Source organism: Perognathus longimembris, chromosome 5 (genome assembly GCF_023159225.1).
Source record: "Perognathus longimembris pacificus isolate PPM17 chromosome 5, ASM2315922v1, whole genome shotgun sequence".
In the NCBI taxonomy this organism is placed as follows: domain Eukaryota; kingdom Metazoa; phylum Chordata; class Mammalia; order Rodentia; family Heteromyidae; genus Perognathus; species Perognathus longimembris.
This window is the reverse complement of record NC_063165.1, coordinates 50,797,167-50,816,929: the sequence shown is the minus strand read 5'-3', so window position 1 is coordinate 50,816,929 and position 19,763 is coordinate 50,797,167. Positions and strand designations below refer to the sequence as shown.

Genomic DNA, 19,763 nt, shown 5'->3' with positions numbered 1-19,763 from the left:
CTTAAACCTATTCCCACGTGCTGGGATTATACATGTGTACCACCATACCTTTGGGTTTTTTTGTTTGTTTGTTTTTTGCCAGTCCTGGGGCTTGATCTCAGGGTCTGCGCACTGTCCTTGAGCTTCTTTTGTTCAAGACTGGCTAGCATTCCTACCACTTGAGCCACAGCACCAACTTCTGGCTTTTCTGTTTATGTGGTACTGAGGAATCGAACCCAAAGCTCAATACAAGCTAGGCAATCACTCTACCTGTAAGTCACATTACGAGCCCCACCATACCTTTCTATCTACTTGTCTGTGTGTCTGAAAATGTGATGAGATGCTAAAAATCAAATGTGGATTTTGCAAGTAAAACACTATAGGAATTTGACAGGCTGAGAATGTGGCTTAGTATGCCTGAAGCCCTGGGTTCAAGTCCTCAGCACCACATAGACAGAAAAAACCAGAAGTGGTGCTGTGGCTCAAAAGGTAGAATGGTAGCCTTGAGCAAAAAGAAACCAATGACATTGCTCAGGCCCCCAAGCCCCAGGACTACAAAAATCAAACAAAACAAAAACAGTATAGGAATTTGAGATTTTTTCAGTTGCCTCCTTTCATGTTGACAGAAATTACACTGAAGTATAGTCAGTGGACTATATATCCTTTTGTTCAAACGTGTTGATTTGCCATGCCATGAGAGCACAAAGGGGTACATGTCTTGACAATAAAAGATGGTGAAAGCATAAGGCACTGGTAGCTCATGCCTGTAATCCTACTCAGGAGGCTGAGATCTGAGGATTGAGGTTCCACGCAAGCCTGTGTAAGAAAGTCTTATGAGACTCTTATTGCCAATTAACCACCAAAAAGCCACAAGTGGAGCTTCTAGCCTTGAGCAAGAGAATTCAGGGACAGCTCCTAGGCCCTGAGTTCAAACTCTAGCACTAGCACGCACACACACAAAGATAGTAAAAGCTATGATATTTGATATTAAACAAAGAATCTTCTGTCCTTGAACAGTTTTTGATAGAGAAGTATTGGCTAGTAAATATAATAAACATTGTTCTGGAATACAATTTAAAAAATTCAACGTCTGTTTTAACAGGCCAATAGCAGGATATGCTAACCTGTGTCCAAATATGATCTCTACCCAGCCTCAGGAGTTTGTTGGGATGCTGTCTACCGTGAAACACGAGATTATTCATGCTCTGGTAAATGTCCTTCCTCATGCCTCTCTCACTGTGCTCTGGTTTTTATACATGATTCCAGTGTTAAGATTACATGAATTCTTAGTTTCAGTAAGTCTCTCTCATTGAGAAATTTTGATGACTAAGGTAGTGAGTGGATAGGTTGAGTTTTACTATCTAATGTAATTTATAATTAAGTCTATTAGGTAAGTAGAATGAATAAGCCCTCTTAAAAATAAAAGATTAGCAATTTCACTCACATTAGAATGGTAATTTGGGGGCCATCTAGGCTCTTATCTCTTACAGTCTGTTTCTTTTTTTTTTCTTTTTAATTTATTTATTAATTGAACACAAATTTTTTGACAAGGTGTTGTGCAAAAAGGGTACAGTTACATAGTAGGGCAGTGTGTACATTTCTTGTGATATCTTACACCCTGTTTTTCTTTCCCTTCCCTAGGTCAGGTAGACATATATACAATACACAAGGTATCAAGAACATAAACAGTATCCACGTGGCCAAGCCCAAGAAAATTCGCCTAGGGCTTTAATGTAATGTCGATATTAGACAATATGTCAACAGTAGTCTTATATGAACGTACATACAGAGCTTTTGGGCTATTGTATTACCCTGAGAGGTCAATTTTTGACCTTTATATGTTGAGTAGTTGTTTGGTTTTAGTTACGTACTGTTGGGTCGCTACCCCAATCCTGTGGGAAATACCATTTGACAAGCAGTTTTGGGTTTCACAGACCTGGTCTCTACTGTCTCTTTGTTACCCTTTCTTAACAGTCATATATTAGGGAGCTCATGCCCCTTTGTTCTCTGTGTTGTAGGCTTGTCTCGCTCAACATTATTTGTTCGAGTTCTGACCATTTCCCTGCGAATAACAATATTTCACCATTCCTAATCGCTATGTAGTATTCCATTGTGTAAAGGTACCATATTTTGGGCTGGGGATATAGCCTAGTGGCAAGAGTGCCTGCCTCGGATACACGAGGCCCTAGGTTCGATTCCCCAGCACCTCATGTACAGAAAAAACGGCCAGAAGCGGCACTGTGGCTCACGTGGCAGAGTGCTAGCCTTGAGCGGGAAGAAGCCAGGGACAGTGCTCAGGCCCTGAGTCCAAGGCCCAGGACTGGCCAAAAAAAAAAAAAACAAGGTACCATATTTTTTGGATCCATTCATCTGTGGAGGGGCATCTGGGTTGTTTCCATATTTTGGCTATTGTGAATTGTGCCGCGATAAACATGGAAATACAAATGTCTTTTTGATATCTTGGGACCTGCTGTTCAGGATAGATGCCTAGGAGTGGTATGGCTGGGCCATAGGGTAGGTCTATATTGAGCTTTCTGAGAAACCTCCATACTGTTCTCCAAAGTGGTTGTACTAATTTGTACTCCCGCCAACAATGGAGAAGGGTTCCTCTTTCCCCACACCCCCTCCAGCATTTGTTGTTGCCTGAGTTCAGAGTATAGGCCATTCTAACTGGGGTGAGGTGGTATCTCAGGGGTTGTTTTTAATTGCATTTCTTTTACTACCAGGGATGTTAAACATTTCCTCATATGTTTCTTTGCCATTTTTATTTCTTCTCTTGTGAAGTCTCTCTTTAGCTCCTTTTCCCATTTCCTAATTGGTTTATTGGGCTTGGAGGGGTTAGTTTTTTGAGTTCTCTGTAGATGACAGATATCAGGCCTTTGTCTGTTGCTGTGCTGGTAAAGATCCTTTCCCATATGGTTGGCTGTCTTTATGTTTTGGTGGCTATGTCCTTAGCTGTGCAGAAACTTTTTAATTTGTAGTAGTCCCATTTGTCGAGTCTCTCCCCTATTTGTTGTGCCCCTGGGACTATATTCAGGAAGTTCCTTCCTGTTCCTATAAGTTCTAGTGTCTTTCCTACTCTGTCCTTCAGTAGTTTCAAGGATTCAGGTCTGATATTGAGGTCCTTGATCCATTTTGAGTTGATCTTGGTGCATGGTGATAGGCTTGGGTCTACTTTGAGTTTTCTGCATATGGCTGCCCAGTTCTCCCAGCACCAGTAGTTGAAGAGGCTATGTTTATTCCATTGTATGTCTCTAGCTCCTTTGTCGAATATCAGCTGACTGTAAGAGTGCGGTTTTATTTCTGGATCTTCAATTCTAATCCATTGGTCTTCTGATCTGTTTTTATACCAATACCAGGCTGTTTTTGTTATGATGGCCCTGTAGTAGAGCTTGAAGTCTGGTATTGTGATACCTCCTGCACTGCTTCTTTTGCCTAGAATTGCTTTGGCTATTCTAGGTCTTTTGCTGTTCCATATGAATTTATGGATTGGTTTCTCTATTTCAGTGAAGAATGTGACTGGGATTTTGATAGTGATTGCATTGAATTTGTATAACAATTTGGGCAGTATGGCCATTTTCACTATATTGATTCTGCCTACCCATTAGCATGGGAGGACTTTCCATCTCCTTGTGTCTTCTTTGATTTCCCTTATTAGATTTTTATAGTTCTCATTAAATAGGTCCTTCATGTCCTTGGTTAGGTTGATCCCTAGGTACTTTATTCTTTTTTTGGCTACTGTAAATGGCATTGTTTCCATAATTTCCTTTTCTGTTTGTACATTGCTGGTGTACAGAAAAGCTGCTGACTTTTGTGGATTGATTTTGTATCCTGCTACTTTGCCAAAATGGTTTATTAGGTGTAGGAGTTTGGGGACTGAGTTTTTTGGGTCCTTCAGAAATAAGATCATGTTGTCTGCAAATAGGGATAGTTTGATTTCTTCCTTGTCGATGTGGATCCCTTTGATGTCCTCCTCTTGCCTTATTGCTATGGCTAGGGATTCCAGCACTATGTTGAAAAGAAGTGGGGAGAGTGAGCATCCTTGTTTTGTTCCTGAGTTTAGGGGGAATGATTTAAGTTTCTCCCCATTTAATATGATGTTAGCAGTTGGTCTGTTGTATATGGCTTTTATTGTTTTGAGGAATGTTCCATCTATTCCTGTTCTCTCCAAAGCTTTTAATAAGTATGGATGTTGTATTTTGTCAAAGGCTTTTTGGGCATCGACTGAGATAACAATGTGATTCTTGATTTTAGTTCTGTTTATGTGGTGAATTACATTGATTGATTTACGGATGTTGAACCATCCTTGTGACTGTGGGATGAAGCCTACTTGGTCATGATGTATAATTTTCTTGATCAGTTTCTGGATCCTGTTAGCTAATATTTTATTGAGGAGCTTTGCGTCTGTGTTCATTAGTGATATTGGTCTGTAGTTCTATTTTTTGTTGGGTCTTTGCCTGGTTTGGGGATGAGTATGATATTAGCTTCATAGAATGAGTTTGGGATTTCTCCCTCTGTTTCTATTTCGTGGAAGAGTTTGAGGAGTATTGGTATTAGCTCCTCACTAAAGGTTTTGTAGAATTCGTTGGTGAATCCATCTGGGCCTGGGCTTTCCTTTGTTGGGAGGTTCTTGATTACCTCCTGTATCTCACTGTAAGTTATTGGTTTATTTAGTTGATTTATTTCTTCTTGGTTCAGTTTGGGCAGTTTATACTTCTCTAAGAATTGATCCATTTCTGTAATACTGTTTTTTAGTGAGTAGAGGTTCTGGAAATAGCTCCTTATGATTGTTTGAATATCGTGCGTGCTTGTAATTTTTCCGGTGGAGTCCCTGATTTTATGTATATGAGTCTCTTCTTTTCTTTGTAAGTCTTGCGAGCAGTCTGTCAATTTTATTTATTTTCTCAAAGAACCAGCTTTTAGTCTTATTTATTTGTTGAATGGTCTTTCTATTTTCAATCAGATTTATCTCTTCTTTAATCTTTGTGATCTCTCTCCTCCTACTCATTTTAGGTTCGATCATTTCTTGTTTCTCCAGTTGTTTTAGTTTCATTGTGAGGTTATTCACCTGCTCTGCTTCCATTCTTTTAATGTGAGTGCTGAAGGCAATGATCTTGCCCCTCAGCACTGCCTTAGCTGTGTCCCATAGGTTTCTTTGTGATGTATTTTCATTGTCATTGTGGCTTATGAATTCGTTGATTTCAACTTTGATTTGGTCTGTGACCCAAGTGTTGGATAACAGTGTGGGGTTTAGCCTCAAAGAATGTGTATAGCCTCTGTGGTAACCGTTGTTATTGAGGGTTACCTTTAATCCACTGTGGTCAGATATAATACATGGGATGACATCAGTACTTTGGTATTTGCTGAGTTTCTTTGTGTGGGCTATGACATGGTCTATTTTGGAGTATGATCCATGTGCTGCTGAGAAGAAGGTGTATTGTGTCTCTGTAGGGTGGAAGATTCTGTATAGATCTGTCAGACCCTTTTGGGATATGGTGTTACTTAGGTCCTTAGCTCCCTTGCTGATCCTCTGGGTGTTGGATCTGTCTCTTGGGGAGAGTGGGGTATTAAAGTCACCCACTATGATTGTGTTTGGGTCTATCTTGTTCTGTAGTTCTGTGAGAATTTGCTTGACATATGTAGGGCCTCTTTTGTTCAGTGAGTATACATTTATCACTGTGATGTCTTGATTCTGGATTTTTCCTTGTATTAAAATGTAGTGTCGGGCTGGGAATATGACCTAGTGGCAAGAGCACTTGCCTCCTACACATGAAGCTCTTAGTTCGATTCCCCAGCACCACATATATGGAAAACAGCCAGAAGGGGCGCTGTGGCTCAGGTGGCAGAGTGCTCAGGCCCTGAGTCCAAGGCCCAGGACTCGCAAAAAAAAAGAAAAAAAAAAAAAGTAGTGTCCTTTTTTGTCTTTTTGAGTTGATTTTAATGAAAAGTCCAGCTTGTCTGAGATCAGGATGGCTACACCGGACGTTTTGGTGGGTGCGTTTGCTTGGAAGATCTTGCTCCATCCTTTCATTCCGAGCCTGTTTTTGTCCCTTGCTGTAAGGTGGGTCTCTTGTAGACAGCAGATGGCAACTTTTTGTTTGCGGATCCATTCTACCAGTCTGTTCCTCTTTATCGGAGAGTTTATATCGTTTATATTCAAAGAGATCAAGCATATGAGTGTTTTTTTCTCCTTCCATTTTCTTTTTTTTTTTTTTTGGCCAGTCCTGGGCCTTGAACTCAGGGCCTGAGCACTGTCCCTGGCTTCTTCCTGCTCAAGGCTAGCACTCTGCCACGTGAGCCACAGCGCCGCTTCTGGCCGTTTTCTGTATATGTGGTGCTGGGGAATCGAACCTAGGGCCTCGTGTATCCGAGGCAGGCACTCTTGCCACTAGACTATATCCCCAGCCCCTCTCCTTCCATTTTCTTTTTTTTTTTTTGCCAGTCCTGGGGCTTGGACTCAGGGCCTGCACACTGTCCCTGGCTTCTTTTTGCTCAAGGCTAACACTCTGCCACTTGAGCCACAGCGCCACTTTTGGCCATTTTCTGTATATGTGGTCCTGGGGAATCGAACCCAGGGCCTCATGTATATGAGGCAGGCCACTCTTGTCACTAGGCCATATCCCCAGCCTTCCTTCCATTTTCTTGTTGGGCTGTTTCTCCTCTTTTTTTCCTTTTTCTTGTCTTTAGTGAGCTGCTCTTTCTTTTGGGCTCTGGCTATTGTTGTTTCTGTCTGTGTGTCCTGTACCATTTCTGTTGGGTAGGGTTCCCCTCTTAGAATTCACTGTAGGGCTGGTTTTTTTATTCACATACTCGTTTCGATCCTCTTTGCTATGGAAAGATCTGGTTTTCCCTTCAAATGTGAACTCCAACTTCGCTGGATATTTTATCCTAGGTTGCAAGTTAGCCTGTAGAACTCGGATGGTGTTCTTCCACTCTCTTCGTGCGTGGTAGGTTTGTATTGAGAGGTCTGCTGTTATTTGAATCCTCTTCCCATTGTAATAGATTTCTCTCTTCGCTTTGGCTGAATTCAAAATTTGCTCTTTATTCTTGAGATCTTAATTCTTGAATATTATGTGCTTTGGTTGGCTTTTCTGGGGTCTGGCCTGCCAGGTGTCCTATAGGCTTCAGTTTCCTGGATGGGGTCCCTTGTGAGATTGGGGAAGTTTTCTGCAATCACTTTATTGAAAATATGATGAAGCCCTCTGCTCTGGTATTCGGCTCCTTCTTGTATTCCAATTATGCGCAGATTATATCTCTTGTCTTTGTCCACTAGCTCCTGGATTAGTCTGCCCTGAAGCTTCATTGTTTCTTGGAGTGTGGTAATTTTCTGGTTGTTGTCGGCTGCGTCATCGTCCAAGAGAGAGATTCTGGATTCCATATGGTCAGTTATTTGTGCTGTGGATTCAATTGCGGAGTTTATGGATGTCAGAGAGCTATTTATGGTTGTCAGATCAGCTCTGATCGTGGAAATTTCTTCCTTTAAAGAGTTGTATTTTAAATCTATTTTTTTATGCATTTCACTTCTCAGCATGTTAAGGTCTTTTTTAACGGAGGTTTGCATTGTATCCATTTTTGGTTCCTTGCATTGTATCCATTTTTGCTTCCATTTCTTTCTTGGCTTCCTGGATGTCCTTCAAGACTTCCAATCTAGGGGCTGGGGATATAGCCTAGTGGCAAGAGTGCCTGCCTCGGTATACCCGAGGCCCTAGGTTCGATTCTCCAGCACCACATATACAGAAAACGGCCAGAAGCGGCGCTGTGGCTCAAGTGGCAGAGTGCTAGCCTTGAGCGGGAAGAAGCCAGGGACAGTGCTCAGGCCCTGAGTCCAAGGCCCAGGACTGGCCAAAAAAAAAAAAAAGACTTCCAATCTAAACCCCTGGTTGTTTTCTGATTTCTTTTTTTTTTTTTTTTTGCCAGTCCTGGGGCTTAGATTCAGGGCCTGAGCACTGTCCGTGGCTTTTTTTTGCTCAAGGCTAGCGCTCTGCCACTTGAGCCACAGCGCTACTTCTGGCCGCTTTCTGTATATGTGGTGCTGGGGAATTGAACCCAGGGCCTCATGTATACGAGGCAAGCACTCTTGCCACTGGGCTATATCCCCAGCCCCTGTTTTCTGATTTCGTTTCTGACGCTTTCCATCATTTCTGTTAACATGGCCTCAGTTGATTTTTTTATTCTCCATCTCCTCTTCAGTTGTGCTGCTTTTTGGAGCTGGCGAGTTGTCTTGCCCTTTGATGAACTGTGTTATATTTCTTTGTGATTTGCGCATCTGGAGATCTGTGGGTGGCTTCCGTGGTTTGGTTTTGTGCTGCTTCCCACTGGTCCGTCAGTGGGAGCCTTGTGCCCTGGTGTCCTGGCTCTGGGTTTGGGTTTGGCTGTTGGACCTTGCTTCCCAATGGGTAGGTGTGACCTTTTCGGTTGTTGCTGAGGTGGTCATTCTCCCTGCACCTGTGGGCTGGTAGGTTCTGTATCTTTCTCTGCGGGACAGTGTCCTGTAGCTGTGCTGTGCTGACCGTAGCGTGCCTCTGTTAGGGGGTTTGTTGGTCGCTAATTCTGCGTGGCATGGAGGCTTATCTCTTCTTTGGTTCTTTTTTCCACCCTGTATCTTGGTCAGAGGAGCTCACCTCTCAGGCGGTTCACCCTCCTGTGTGGACTGCTCCAGGGCCGGTGTTGTTGAGGGGCGGCCCACCCACTTGTGCGAAATGCGCCAAACTGAGTGGGCACGGCTGATGGAGAGCTCTGCCCTCCTGTGCAGGTGGGCCTACCAGAGTGAGCGCTGTCGCTGGGGGCCCCGCCCACCTGTGCGCTGTGTGCCCACTACAACGGGCGCTGTCGCTGTGGCCTCGCCCACCTGAGCGGGATATGCCTACCATAGTGAGCCCCAGGTTGTTGGTTTGTGCTTGCGCCCTCCCGGGAGTCCGCTGTGGGGGGGCGGTATGTTTGGGGCCCAGTGGGATCAACTGTCCGGGTGTGGGTTAGCGCCCTCAGTCTGCTCCTCCATTGCGAATGGGGCGCTTGATCAGGCCCAGGTGTCCCTGCTGGGCTGGTATTGCCCACCAGCACCTGTGACTTTAGTTGAAAATGTCCGCAAGGAGCAGGCGCCGCAGGTGGGGTTTGTACTGCCTGGGGTCCCCGGGCCCCTGTTGGGAAGGAGGCGGGGCCGGTGGGGCCATTTCAGGCTCCTCTGGGGCCTTGGCGCTGCTCCACCCTTCCCCTGTTAGCTCCTGTGTCTTCCCCGAGCCTGATGGTACCCATCTCGCCTGATTTGGGGGTCCTTTGTTCCCTCGGGGTGGGGAGGGGGAGGGAGGGAGTTCTAGCTTCTTGTAGGGTTTGGGTCTCTGATAGCTGGTCTCCCGTTGAGGGAGGGGGTAATGGGGGACTCACTGGTCCTGGATTGTGTGTGTGTCCCGCGCTGACTTTGGTCCTTCGGGGATGGAGTGCTGTGGTGTGGCGAAAGGTCGTGGTAGCGTCCCCGGCTTTCCCCTTCTGCACTGCTCGGTTCCCCTGCCGCTCACGTCCGTTCCCGGCTGTGTAGACCGGAACTTTCCGTCGCCGCCATCGCCGTGTGTCTTTGTCTGCGCCCTCCCTGGGGTCGGTGGAGTCCTGCTGTCTGGACTCTGTTCTCCAGGTGTGCGTTTTCAGCAGTCAGTCTGCCGTTCGCCGGGTCCCCTTTCTCAGCCTGGCCCTGTTAGGGCCAGGGTCGGTGGGTTGGGGGAGGGTACCCCGGAGATTCTCCGGCTCCGTGGAGGTTATAGGCTCTTCTTCTTTGCTCCTTTTTGTTTCCTGCGTTTCTCCACTGCTTCTGGCTGCTGGTTTTGCTGGGTTCTTGATGGGGTGTTGGGTGCTGGAGTTCCCAGCTCGCTATTCATTTGGATCGAGTCGGGGTGCCTCCCTACTGTGGCGGCGCCATCTTCCTCTCCCCTCTTACAGTCTGTTTCTAAAAGCCTTCTTAGGCAATATGGGCTTTCTACAACTTATATGTGCTAATTGATTCAGAAACTCTCATTCCTTTTCCCTCATGTCTAAAATGTTGAACTTTGGGCTGGGAAAATGGCCTAGTGGCAAGAGTGCTTGCCTCATATACATGAAGCCCTGGGTTCAATTCCTCAGCACCACTTATACAGAAAACGGCCAGAGTTGGCGCTATGGCTCAAGTGGCAGAGTGCCTAGCCTTGAGCAAAAAGAAGCCAGGGACAGTGCTCAGGCCTTGAATCCAAGCCCCTAGACTGGCAAAAAAAAAGTTGAACTTTCACTGGATGCTTATGGAAATTAATTTTTTTTTGAAATTTTAAAGTATTACTAGCCTAGTACCTGTGGCTCTCACCTGTAATCCTAACTACTCTGGAGGCTGAGATCTCATGGTCATGGTTTAAAGCCAGCCCAGGCAGGCAAATCTATAAATTAACCAACAAAAACCTGGAAGTTGAATCATGGCTCAAGAGCACTAGCATTGAGCAGAAAGTACAGAAACAGCACCTAGGCCCTGAATTCAAGCCCTAGGATTGGCAGACAAACACACATACACATAAATCCACACACAATGCAAGTTGAACTTGTTCATTTTAGTAGAAAACCAAACACCATTCTTTTTTTTTTTTTATTAATTAAGCAAAAAATATTTTTTTACAAGGTGTTGTGCAACGAGGGTACAGTTACATAGTAGGGCAGTGTGTACATTTCTTGTGATATCTTACAACCTGTTTTTCCATCCCTTGTCTAGGTCAGGTAGACCCATATGCAATTTACAATGTATCAAGCACATATACAGTGTTCACAGACTTGGTCTCTACTGTCTCTCCATCTCCCTTTGTTAACAGTCATATATCAGGGAGATCATGCCCCTTTGTTTTCTGTGTTCTAGGCTTGTCTCGCTCAACATTATTTGTTCGAGTTCTGACCATTTCCCTGCGAATAACAATATTTCACCATTCCTAATCGCTATGTAGTATTCCATTGTGTATAAGTACCATATTTTTTGGATCCATTCATCTGTGGAGGGGCATCTGGGTTGTTTCCAAATTTTGGCTATTGTGAATTGTGCCGCAATAAACATGGAAGTACAAATGTCCTTTTGATATCTTGGGTTTTGCTGTTTAGGATAGATGCCTAGGAGTGGTATGGCTGGGTCATAGGGTAGGTCTATATTGAGCTTTTTGAGAAACCTCCATACTGTTCTCCAAAGTGGTTGTACTAATTTGCACTCCCACCAACAATGGAGAAGGGTTCCTCTTTCCCCACAGCCCCTCCAGCATTTGTTGTTTCCTGAGTTCAGAGTATAGGCCATTCTAACTGGGGTGAGGTGGTATCTCAGGGTTGTTTTTATTTGCATTTCCTTTACTAGCAGGGATGTTGAGCATTTCCTCATGTGTTTCTTTGCCATTTTTATATCTTCTCTTGTGAAGTCTCTCTTTAGCTCTTTTGCCCATTTCCTAATAGGTTTATTGGGCTTGGAGGGGCTTAGTTTTTTGAGTTCTCTGTAGATGACAGATATCAGGCCTTTGTCTGTTGCTGTGCTGGTAAATATCCTTTCCCATATCGTTGGCTGTCTTTCTATTTTGGTGGCTATGACCTTAGCTGTGCAGAAACTTTTTAATTTGTAGTAGTCCCATTTGTTGAGTCTTTCCCCTATTTGTTGTGCCCCTGGGACTCTGTTCAGGAAGTTCCTTCCTGTGCCTATAAGTTCTAGTGTCTTTCCTACTCTGTCCTTCAGTAGTTTCAAGGATTCAGGTCTGATGTTGAGGTCCTTGATCCATTTTGAGTTGATCTTGGTGCATGGTGATAGGCTTGGGTCTACTTTGAGTTTTCTGCATATGGCTGCCCAGTTCTCCTAGCACCAGTAGTTGAAGAGGCTATGTTTATTCCATTGTATGTCTTTAGCTCCTTTGTCGAATATCAGTTGGCTGTAAGAGTGCGGTTTTATTTCTGGGTCTTCAATTCTAATCCACTGGTCTTCCGATCTGTTTTTATACCAATACCATGCTGTTTTTGTTATGATGGCCTTGTAGTAGAGCTTGAAGTCTGGTATGGTAATACCTCCTGCACTATGTTTTTTGCCTAGAATTGCTTTGGCTATTCTAGGTTTTTTGCTGTTCCATATGAATTTATGGACTGGTTTCTCTATTTCAGTGAAGAATGTGGCTGGGATTTTGATAGGTATTGCATTGAATTTGTATAACAATTTGGGCAATATGGCCATTTTCACTATATTGATTCTGCCTTCCCATGAGCATGGGAGGTCTTTCCATCTCCTTGTGTCTTCTTTGATTTCCCTTATTAGATTTTTGTAGTTTTCATTGAATAGGTCCGTCACGTCCTTGGTTAAGTTGATCCCTAGGTACTTTATTCTTTTTTTGGCTACTGTAAATGGAATTGTTTCCATAATTTCGTTTTCTGTTTGTCTATTGCTGGTGTACAGAAAAGCTGCTGACTTTTGTGGATTGATTTTGTATCCTGCTACTTTGCCAAATTGGTTTATTAGATGTAGGAGTTTGGGTACTGAGTTTTTTGGGTCCTTGAGATATAAGATCATGTCGTCTGCGAATAGGGATAACTTGATTTCTTCCTTGCCGACGTGGATCCCTTTGATGTCCTCCTCTTGCCTTATTGCTATGGCTAGGGATTCCAGCACTATGTTGAACAGAAGTGGGGAGAGTGGGCATCCTTGTCTTGTTCCTGTGTTTAGGGGGAATGATTTAAGTTTCTCTCCATTTAATATGATATTAGCAGTTGGTCTGTTGTATATGGCTTTTATTGTTTTGAGGAATGTTCCATCTATTCCTCTTCTCTCCAAAGCTTTTAATAGGTATGGATGTTGTATTTTGTCGAAGGCTTTTTGGGCATCAACTGAGATAACAATGTGATTCTTGATTTTAGTTCTGTTTATGTGGTGAATTACATTGATTGATTTACGGATGTTGAACCATCCTTGTGACTGAGGGATGAAGCCTACTTGGTCATGATGTATGATATTCTTAATCAGTTTCTGGATCCTGTTAGCTAATATTTTATTGAGAAGCTTTGCATCTGTGTTCATTAGTGATATTGGTCTGTAGTTCTCTTTTTTTGTTGGATCTTTGCCTGGTTTGGGGATGAGTATGATATTAGCTTCATAGAATGAGTTTGGGATTTCTCCCTCCGTTTCTATTTCGCGGAAGAGTTTGAGGAGTATTGGAATTAGCTCCTCACTAAAGGTTTTGTAGAATTCATTGGTGAATCCATCTGGGCCTGGGCTTTTCTTAGTAGGGAGGTTCTTGATTACCTCTTGTATCTCACTGTAAGTTATTGGTTTATTTAGTTGATTTATTTCTTCTTGGTTCAGTTTGGGCAGTTTGTACTTCTCTAAGAATTGATCCATTTCTGTAAAATTATTGTTTTTTGCTGAGTAGAGGTTTTGGAAATAGCTCCTTATGATTGTTTGAATATCGTGTGTACTTGTCGTAATTTTTCCTGTGGAGTCCCTGATTTTACGAATATGAGTCTCTTCTCTTCTTTTTTTTGTGAGTCTTGCAAGGGGCCTGTCAATTTTGTTTATTTTCTCAAAGAACCAGCTTTTAGTCTTATTTATTTGTTGAATGGTCTTTCTATTTTCAATCAGATTTATCTCTTCTTTAATCTTTGTGATCTCTCTCCTCCTAGTCATTTTAGATTCGGTCATTTCTTGTTTCTCCAGTTGTTTTAGTTTCATCGTGAGGTTATTCACCTGCTCTGCTTCCATTCTTTTAATGTGAGTGCTGAGGGCAATGATCTTGCCCCTCAGTACTGCCTTAGCTGTGTCCCATAGGTTTCTTTGTGATGTGTTTTCTTTGTCATTGTGGCTTATGAATTCCTTGATTTCATCTTTAATTTGATCTGTGGCCCACGTGTTGGATAGCAGCATGGGGTTTAGCCTCCAAGAGTGTGTATAGGCTCTGTGGTATCCTTTGTTGTTGAGGGTTACCTTTAATCCACTGTGATCAGATATAATACATGGGATGATGTCAATACTTTTGTATTTGCTGAGGTTCTTTGTGTGGGCTATGACGTGGTCTATTTTGGAATATGATCCATGGGCTGCTGAAAAGAAGGTGTATTGGGTCTCTGTAGGGTGGAAGGTTCTATATAGGTCTGTTAGATCCATTTGGGAAATGGTGTTATTTAGGTCCTCAGCTCCCTTACTAATCCTCTGGGTGTTGGATCTGTCTCTTGGAGAGAGAGGAGTATTAAAGTCACCCACTATGATTGTGTTTGCATCTATCTTGCTCTGTAATTCTGTGAGAATTTGCTTGACATATGTCGGGCCTCTTTTGTTCGGTGAGTATACATTTATCACCGTGATGTCTTGATTCTGGATTTTTCCTTGTATTAATATGTAGTGTCCTTCTTTGTCTTTTTGAGTGGACTTTAAAGAGAAGTCCAGCTTGTCTGAGATCAGAATGGCTACACCTGCCGTTTTGGTGGGTGCATTTGCTTGGTAGATCTTGGTCCATCCTTTCATTCGGAGCCTGTTTTTGTCCCTTGCTGTAAGGTGGGTCTCTTGTAGACAACAGAGGTCAACTTTTTGTTTGCGGATCCATTCTGCCAGTCTGCTCCTCTTAATCGGGGAGTTTAAGCCATTTATATTTAAAGAGATCAAGGATAAGGGTGTTTTTTCTCCTTCCATTTTCTTGTTGGGCTGTTTTTTCCTGTTTTTTTTTTTTTCTTCTTGTCTTTAGTGAGCTGGTCTTTCTGCTGGACTTTGGCTATTGAAGTTTCTTTCTGATTCTGTCTGTGTGTCTTTTACGATCTCTGTTGGGTGGGGTTCCCCTCTTAATATTCGCTGTAGGGCTGGTTTTTTATTCACATACTCCTTTAGCTCCTCTTTGGTGTGGAAAGATCTGGTTCTCCCTTCGAATGTGAACTCCAGTTTCGCTGGATATTTGATCCGAGGTTGTAAATTGTTATTCTGAAGTACTTGGATAGTGTTCTTCCACTCACTTCGAGCTTGGTAAGTTTGTGTGGATAAGTCGGATGTTATTCGAATCCTCTTCCCATTGAAAAAAGTTTCCTTCTTCGCTTTGGCTGAATTCAGAATTTGCTCTTTAATCTTGAGGTCTGTAGTCTTGAATATTATGTGCCTTGGGGTGGTTTTCCTGGGGTCTGGCCTGCCAGGTGTCCTATAGGCTTCGGTTACCTGGATGGGGTCCCCTGTGAGATTGGGGAAGTTTTCTGCAATAACTTTATTGAGGACATGGTTAAGCCCTCTGCTCTGATATTCGGCTCCTTCTTCTATTCCAATTATGCGGAGATTATATCTCTTGTCTTTGTCCATTAGTTCCTGGATTAATCTTCCCTGAAGCTTCACCTTTTCTTGGAGTGTGGTCATTTTCTGGTTGTTGTCAGCTGCTTCATCGTCCAGGCGAGAGATTCTGGATTCCATATGGTCAACTCTTTGTGTTATGGTTTCAATTGCGGAGTTTATGGATGTCAGAGAGCTATTCATGGTTGTCATATCAGCTCTGATGGTGGAAATTTCTTCCTTTAAAGAGTTGTATTTTAAATCTATTTTTTCATGCATTTCAATTCTCAGGGTGTGGAGATTTTCTTTAAAGGTGGCTTGCATTGTATCCATTTTTGCTTCCATTTCTTTAAACGAGGCTTGCATTGTATCCAGTTTTGCTTCCATTTCTTTCTTAGCTTCCTGGGTGTCCTTCCAGATTTCCGCTCTAAACTCCTGGAATTGTTTTCTGATTTCATTTCTGACGCTTTCGATCATTCCTGTTAACATGGCCTCATTAGCTTTTTTAGTCTCCATCTCCTCTTCAGTCGTGCTGCTTTTTGGAGCTGGCGAGGTGGCTTGTCCTTTGATGAACTGAGTTATGTTTCTTTGTGATTTGCGCATCTGGAGGTGTGTGTAGGTCTTCCCTCCCTTCTGTGTAGGCGTGTCTATGGCAGCAGGTGCTGTCGCTGTGGCCCCGCCCACCAGTGCAGGGCACGCCTACTAGAGCGGGCGCTTTCGCCGGGGCCCCGCCCTCCTGTGCACTGTGAGACGCCTACAACAGGCACTTTAGCGGGGTCTGCCTCCCAGAGCGAGCCCTGGGTTGTTGGGTTGTGCTTGCGCCCTCCCGCGAGTCCGTTGGGGGGGGGAGGCAGTATATGTGGGGCCCAGTGGGATCGACTGTCCGGGTGTGGCTTGGCACCCTCAGACCTCGCCTCTGCTGCGAGGGGGGGACGTGATCAGGCTCAGGTGACCCTGCTGGGCTGGTATTGCCCACCAGCGCCTGTGATTTTAGTTGTAAGAGTCCGCAAGGTCCAGGCGCCTCGGGTGGGGCTTGCCCTGCCGGCCATCCCCCGGCCCCTGTTGGGAAGGGGGCGGGGCCGGTTCTGCCAGTTCAGGAACCTTTGGGGGCTTGGGGCTGTTCCGCCCTTCCCCTGCTAGACTGGCTTCCCAGCGCCTGATGGGAGCTTCCCGCCTGATTTGGGGCGTTCTTTGTTCCCACGGGAGTGGGGAGGGGGAGGGAGGGAGCTATAGCTTCTTTGTCGGGCTTGGGTCTCCCGTTGGGGGAAGGGATTATGGGGGACTCACTTTTGCTGCTTTGTGTGTGTGTGTCCCGTGCAGCCGTTGGCCCTTCAGGGGTTGGCGAAGTGTTGTGGTGGCTTCCCCCGTTCCCTCTTTCTGCCGCACTGGGTTCCCTTGTCCGAATCCGGTGTGGACCCGAACTTCTCGTTGCTGCAGGTGTGTGTCTTGCTCCGCACCCTGCCTTGTGTCCGTGGGGTCTCCCGCTATATGGATTCTGCGCTCCTGGCAACCTGTCTGCGGATCGCCGGGTTCCCCTTTCCCAGCCTGGCCCTGTTTGGGCCAGGGTCGGCTGGTGGGGGGAGGGTGCCCCGATGAATCTCCGGCTCCGTGTAGGTTTTCGGTTCTTCTTTTTTGCTCCTTTTTGTTTTCCTGCGTTTCTCCACTGCTTCTGGATGCTGGTTTTGCTGGGTTCTTGGTGGGGTGTTGGGTGTTGTAGTTCCCAGCTCGCTATTCAGTTGGTGCGAGTCGGGGTTCCTCACTATTCTTTCGGCGCCATCTTTCCTCTCTCCCCAAACACCATTCTAAATAAGAATATAAACTTTATGAACTATGAGCTCTGGATAAACTATGTTTAGAAATGCAAAGCAACAAGCTTGAAGTCTACTTTATAGGAAAGTATGAATAGAGAAATTGCAGACAGAAGATATATCACATTATGAACAGGCAGTAAACAAAGAAAAAAAATCCTCTTGTCCCAGAAATGTTGACAAGGTATGTACACTTACTTTGATCACCTATTTTTAAAACCAAATATGAGTGACTGGCAAACTGGCAAAAGTTAACAGCACCATCAGACTAAAGGAAGGTAGGAATCTAAATTACATAATGGGAGAATAAATTGTCACGGCCACTTGAGTGAGCAATTTGTCATTATCCAATAATGAGAAACAGCATATCCTTGAACTCAGTTTGCACTCTTCTGATGGTCACTAAACATGTGTACAACATTATCTATATATTTTTTTAAATTTAGCTTGTATTAGTTAAGCAGAGGGGGATTTTACTGTTATATGTCTGTATGTTTACAATATCTAAGAACTTTAGGGGCTGAGAATATGGCCTGGTGGTAAAGTGCTCGCCTTGTATATATGAAGCCCTGGGTTCAATTCCTCAGCACCACATATATAGAAAAAAGCCGGAAGTGGAGCTGTGGCTCAAGAGGTAGAGTACTGAGTACTAGCCTTGAGCAAAAAGAAGCCAGGGACAGTGCTCAGGCCCTGAGTCCACACCCCAGGACTGGCAACAACAACAAAAAAGAACTTTAAAAAAATAACCTGACACTTTTCAGTGCAATAGAGAAATATTTTGTTCTTAAAATAGAATACTATGATGTTTACAATGAATGGTCTGGACATAATTTATCAGTGTAGACAGATAGCCAGAAATAATGCTTAATAATGAAACCAATGTATTAGTAATGAAATACTTAGTAATGAAACCTGGTATTACACACCTGTAATTCCAGTACTTAGAAGTCTGAGGCAGGAGGATTATGAACTTTAATACATTGGTAAAAAAATTTTTTTTGTCAATCCTGGGGCTTAAATTTAGAGGGTGGGCACTCTTCCTGAGCTCTTATGCTCATGGCTAGTGCTCTAGCACTTTTAGCCACAGCACCACCCTAATTGGAGATGAGAGTCTCACAGGGATGTAAGGGTTGCACAGGAATTGTAGTTGATCAATTGATGTTCCCATTTCAACCTCCTGAGTAGCTAAGATTACAGGTGTGAGCAGCCAGTGCCTAGTAAGACATTGATACTTTGTCTCAAAACAGAATCAAAAAGAAGGAGGGTGTGTCAGTGGCTGGCCCTGGCCTGTAATCCTGGCTACTGAAGAGGCTGAGGATCATGGTTTGAAGCCATGATGGATAGGAAAGTCTATGAGACTCTTATCTCTAATTATCACCCCTTACCCCAATCCCCAGAAAACCGGAAGTAGTGCTATGACTTAAAGCATTAGAGCACTAGACTTGAGCAAAAGAGTTCAGGGACAGGGGCTGGGAATATAGCCTAGTGGCAAGAGTGCTTACCTTGTATGCATGAAGCCCTGGGTTCAATTCCCCATCACTACATATATAGAAGTGGTGCTGTGGCTCAAGTGGCAGTAGTGCTAGCCTTGAGTAAAAAGAAGCCAGAGACAGTGCTCAGACCCTGAGTCCAAGGCCCAGGACTGGTTAAAAAAAAAGAGCGCAGAGACAATGCCCAGGCCCATGACCAGCAAAAGAATAAATAGAAAATGAAGGGCTAGAATTATTATTAATATTATTTATCATAAGGTGATGTACTAGGGTACAGTCAGATAAATAGTTTATGTGGTTCATTTTCAACATAGTGTCTAATGTGTTCGACTGCTGCATTTGTTCACCCTTTGTCCCTCCATTTCTGTGTCTCCCCTTATATTCCCAAAGACATAAAGGAACAAACAGAACAGAAAGAAAACAAAAACAGCAAAAAAGAAAAAAAAAAAAACCTCTTTCCATTTCCTGGAGATCATTTTGATAAACATTGTTTTGTATGACTAGATGCACATAGGCATTGCACCTTTGTGTTCCTCCCCTAAGAGTATCCTCCTTTGGTCTCACTTTGTGTGAATGCCTAGAAAGGGCTAGAATTATAAGTCACTGGTGAAACATTTGCCTATCACGCTTGAGTCTCAGGGATCAACCCTCATCTTTCCCCAAAACAAAATCAAAAAGTAAATAGCTGTAGAAAATGTTTCTTAATGTGATAAAATATGCCTAAACAAAAACTGTACAATTTTAACCATTTTATTTTATTTTATTTGGTTTCCCTGACTGGGAAACGAACCCGGGCCCATTTTTACCATGTTAAACTTGCAGTTCAGTGGTATAGAATCTATCTTTTTTTGCCAGTCCTGGGGCTTGAACTCAGGGCCTGAGCACTGTCCCTGGCTTCTTTTTTTTTTTTTTTTTTTTTTTTGCCAGTCCTGGGGCTTGGACTCAGGGCCTGAGCACTGTCCCTGGCTTCTTTTTGCTCAAGGCTAGCACTCTGCCACTTGAGCCACAGCGCCACTTCTGGCCATTTTCTGTATATGTGGTGCTGGGGAATCGAACCCAGGGCCTCATGTATACCAGACAAGCACTCTTGCCACTAGGCCATACCCCCAGCCCCCCTGGCTTCTTTTTGCTCAAGGATAGCACTCTACCACTTGAACTGGGGAACCGAACTCAGGGGTGACTTGTATCTCCAGTTAACCACCAGAAAACCAGAAGTGGTTCTCTGGCGCAAGTGGT

The 19,763-nt window shown here is 43.9% G+C and overlaps 1 protein-coding gene across 4 annotated transcripts in view; it reads left to right on the top strand.

The window, feature by feature from the left end:
- The window catches only part of Lmln (leishmanolysin like peptidase), an 82,086-nt gene that overhangs the window by 12,023 nt on the left and 50,300 nt on the right, over window positions 1-19,763 (top strand). For all 4 annotated transcript variants that reach the window (XR_007211021.1, XM_048346851.1, XM_048346850.1 and 1 more), the window contains one exon: window positions 1,082-1,187. Coding sequence is in view for 3 of the 4 variants with exons in the window: in XM_048346851.1 (XP_048202808.1) it covers window positions 1,082-1,187 (106 nt within the window). In the remaining variant the exon portion in view is untranslated. The remainder of the gene's footprint in view (window positions 1-1,081; window positions 1,188-19,763) is intronic.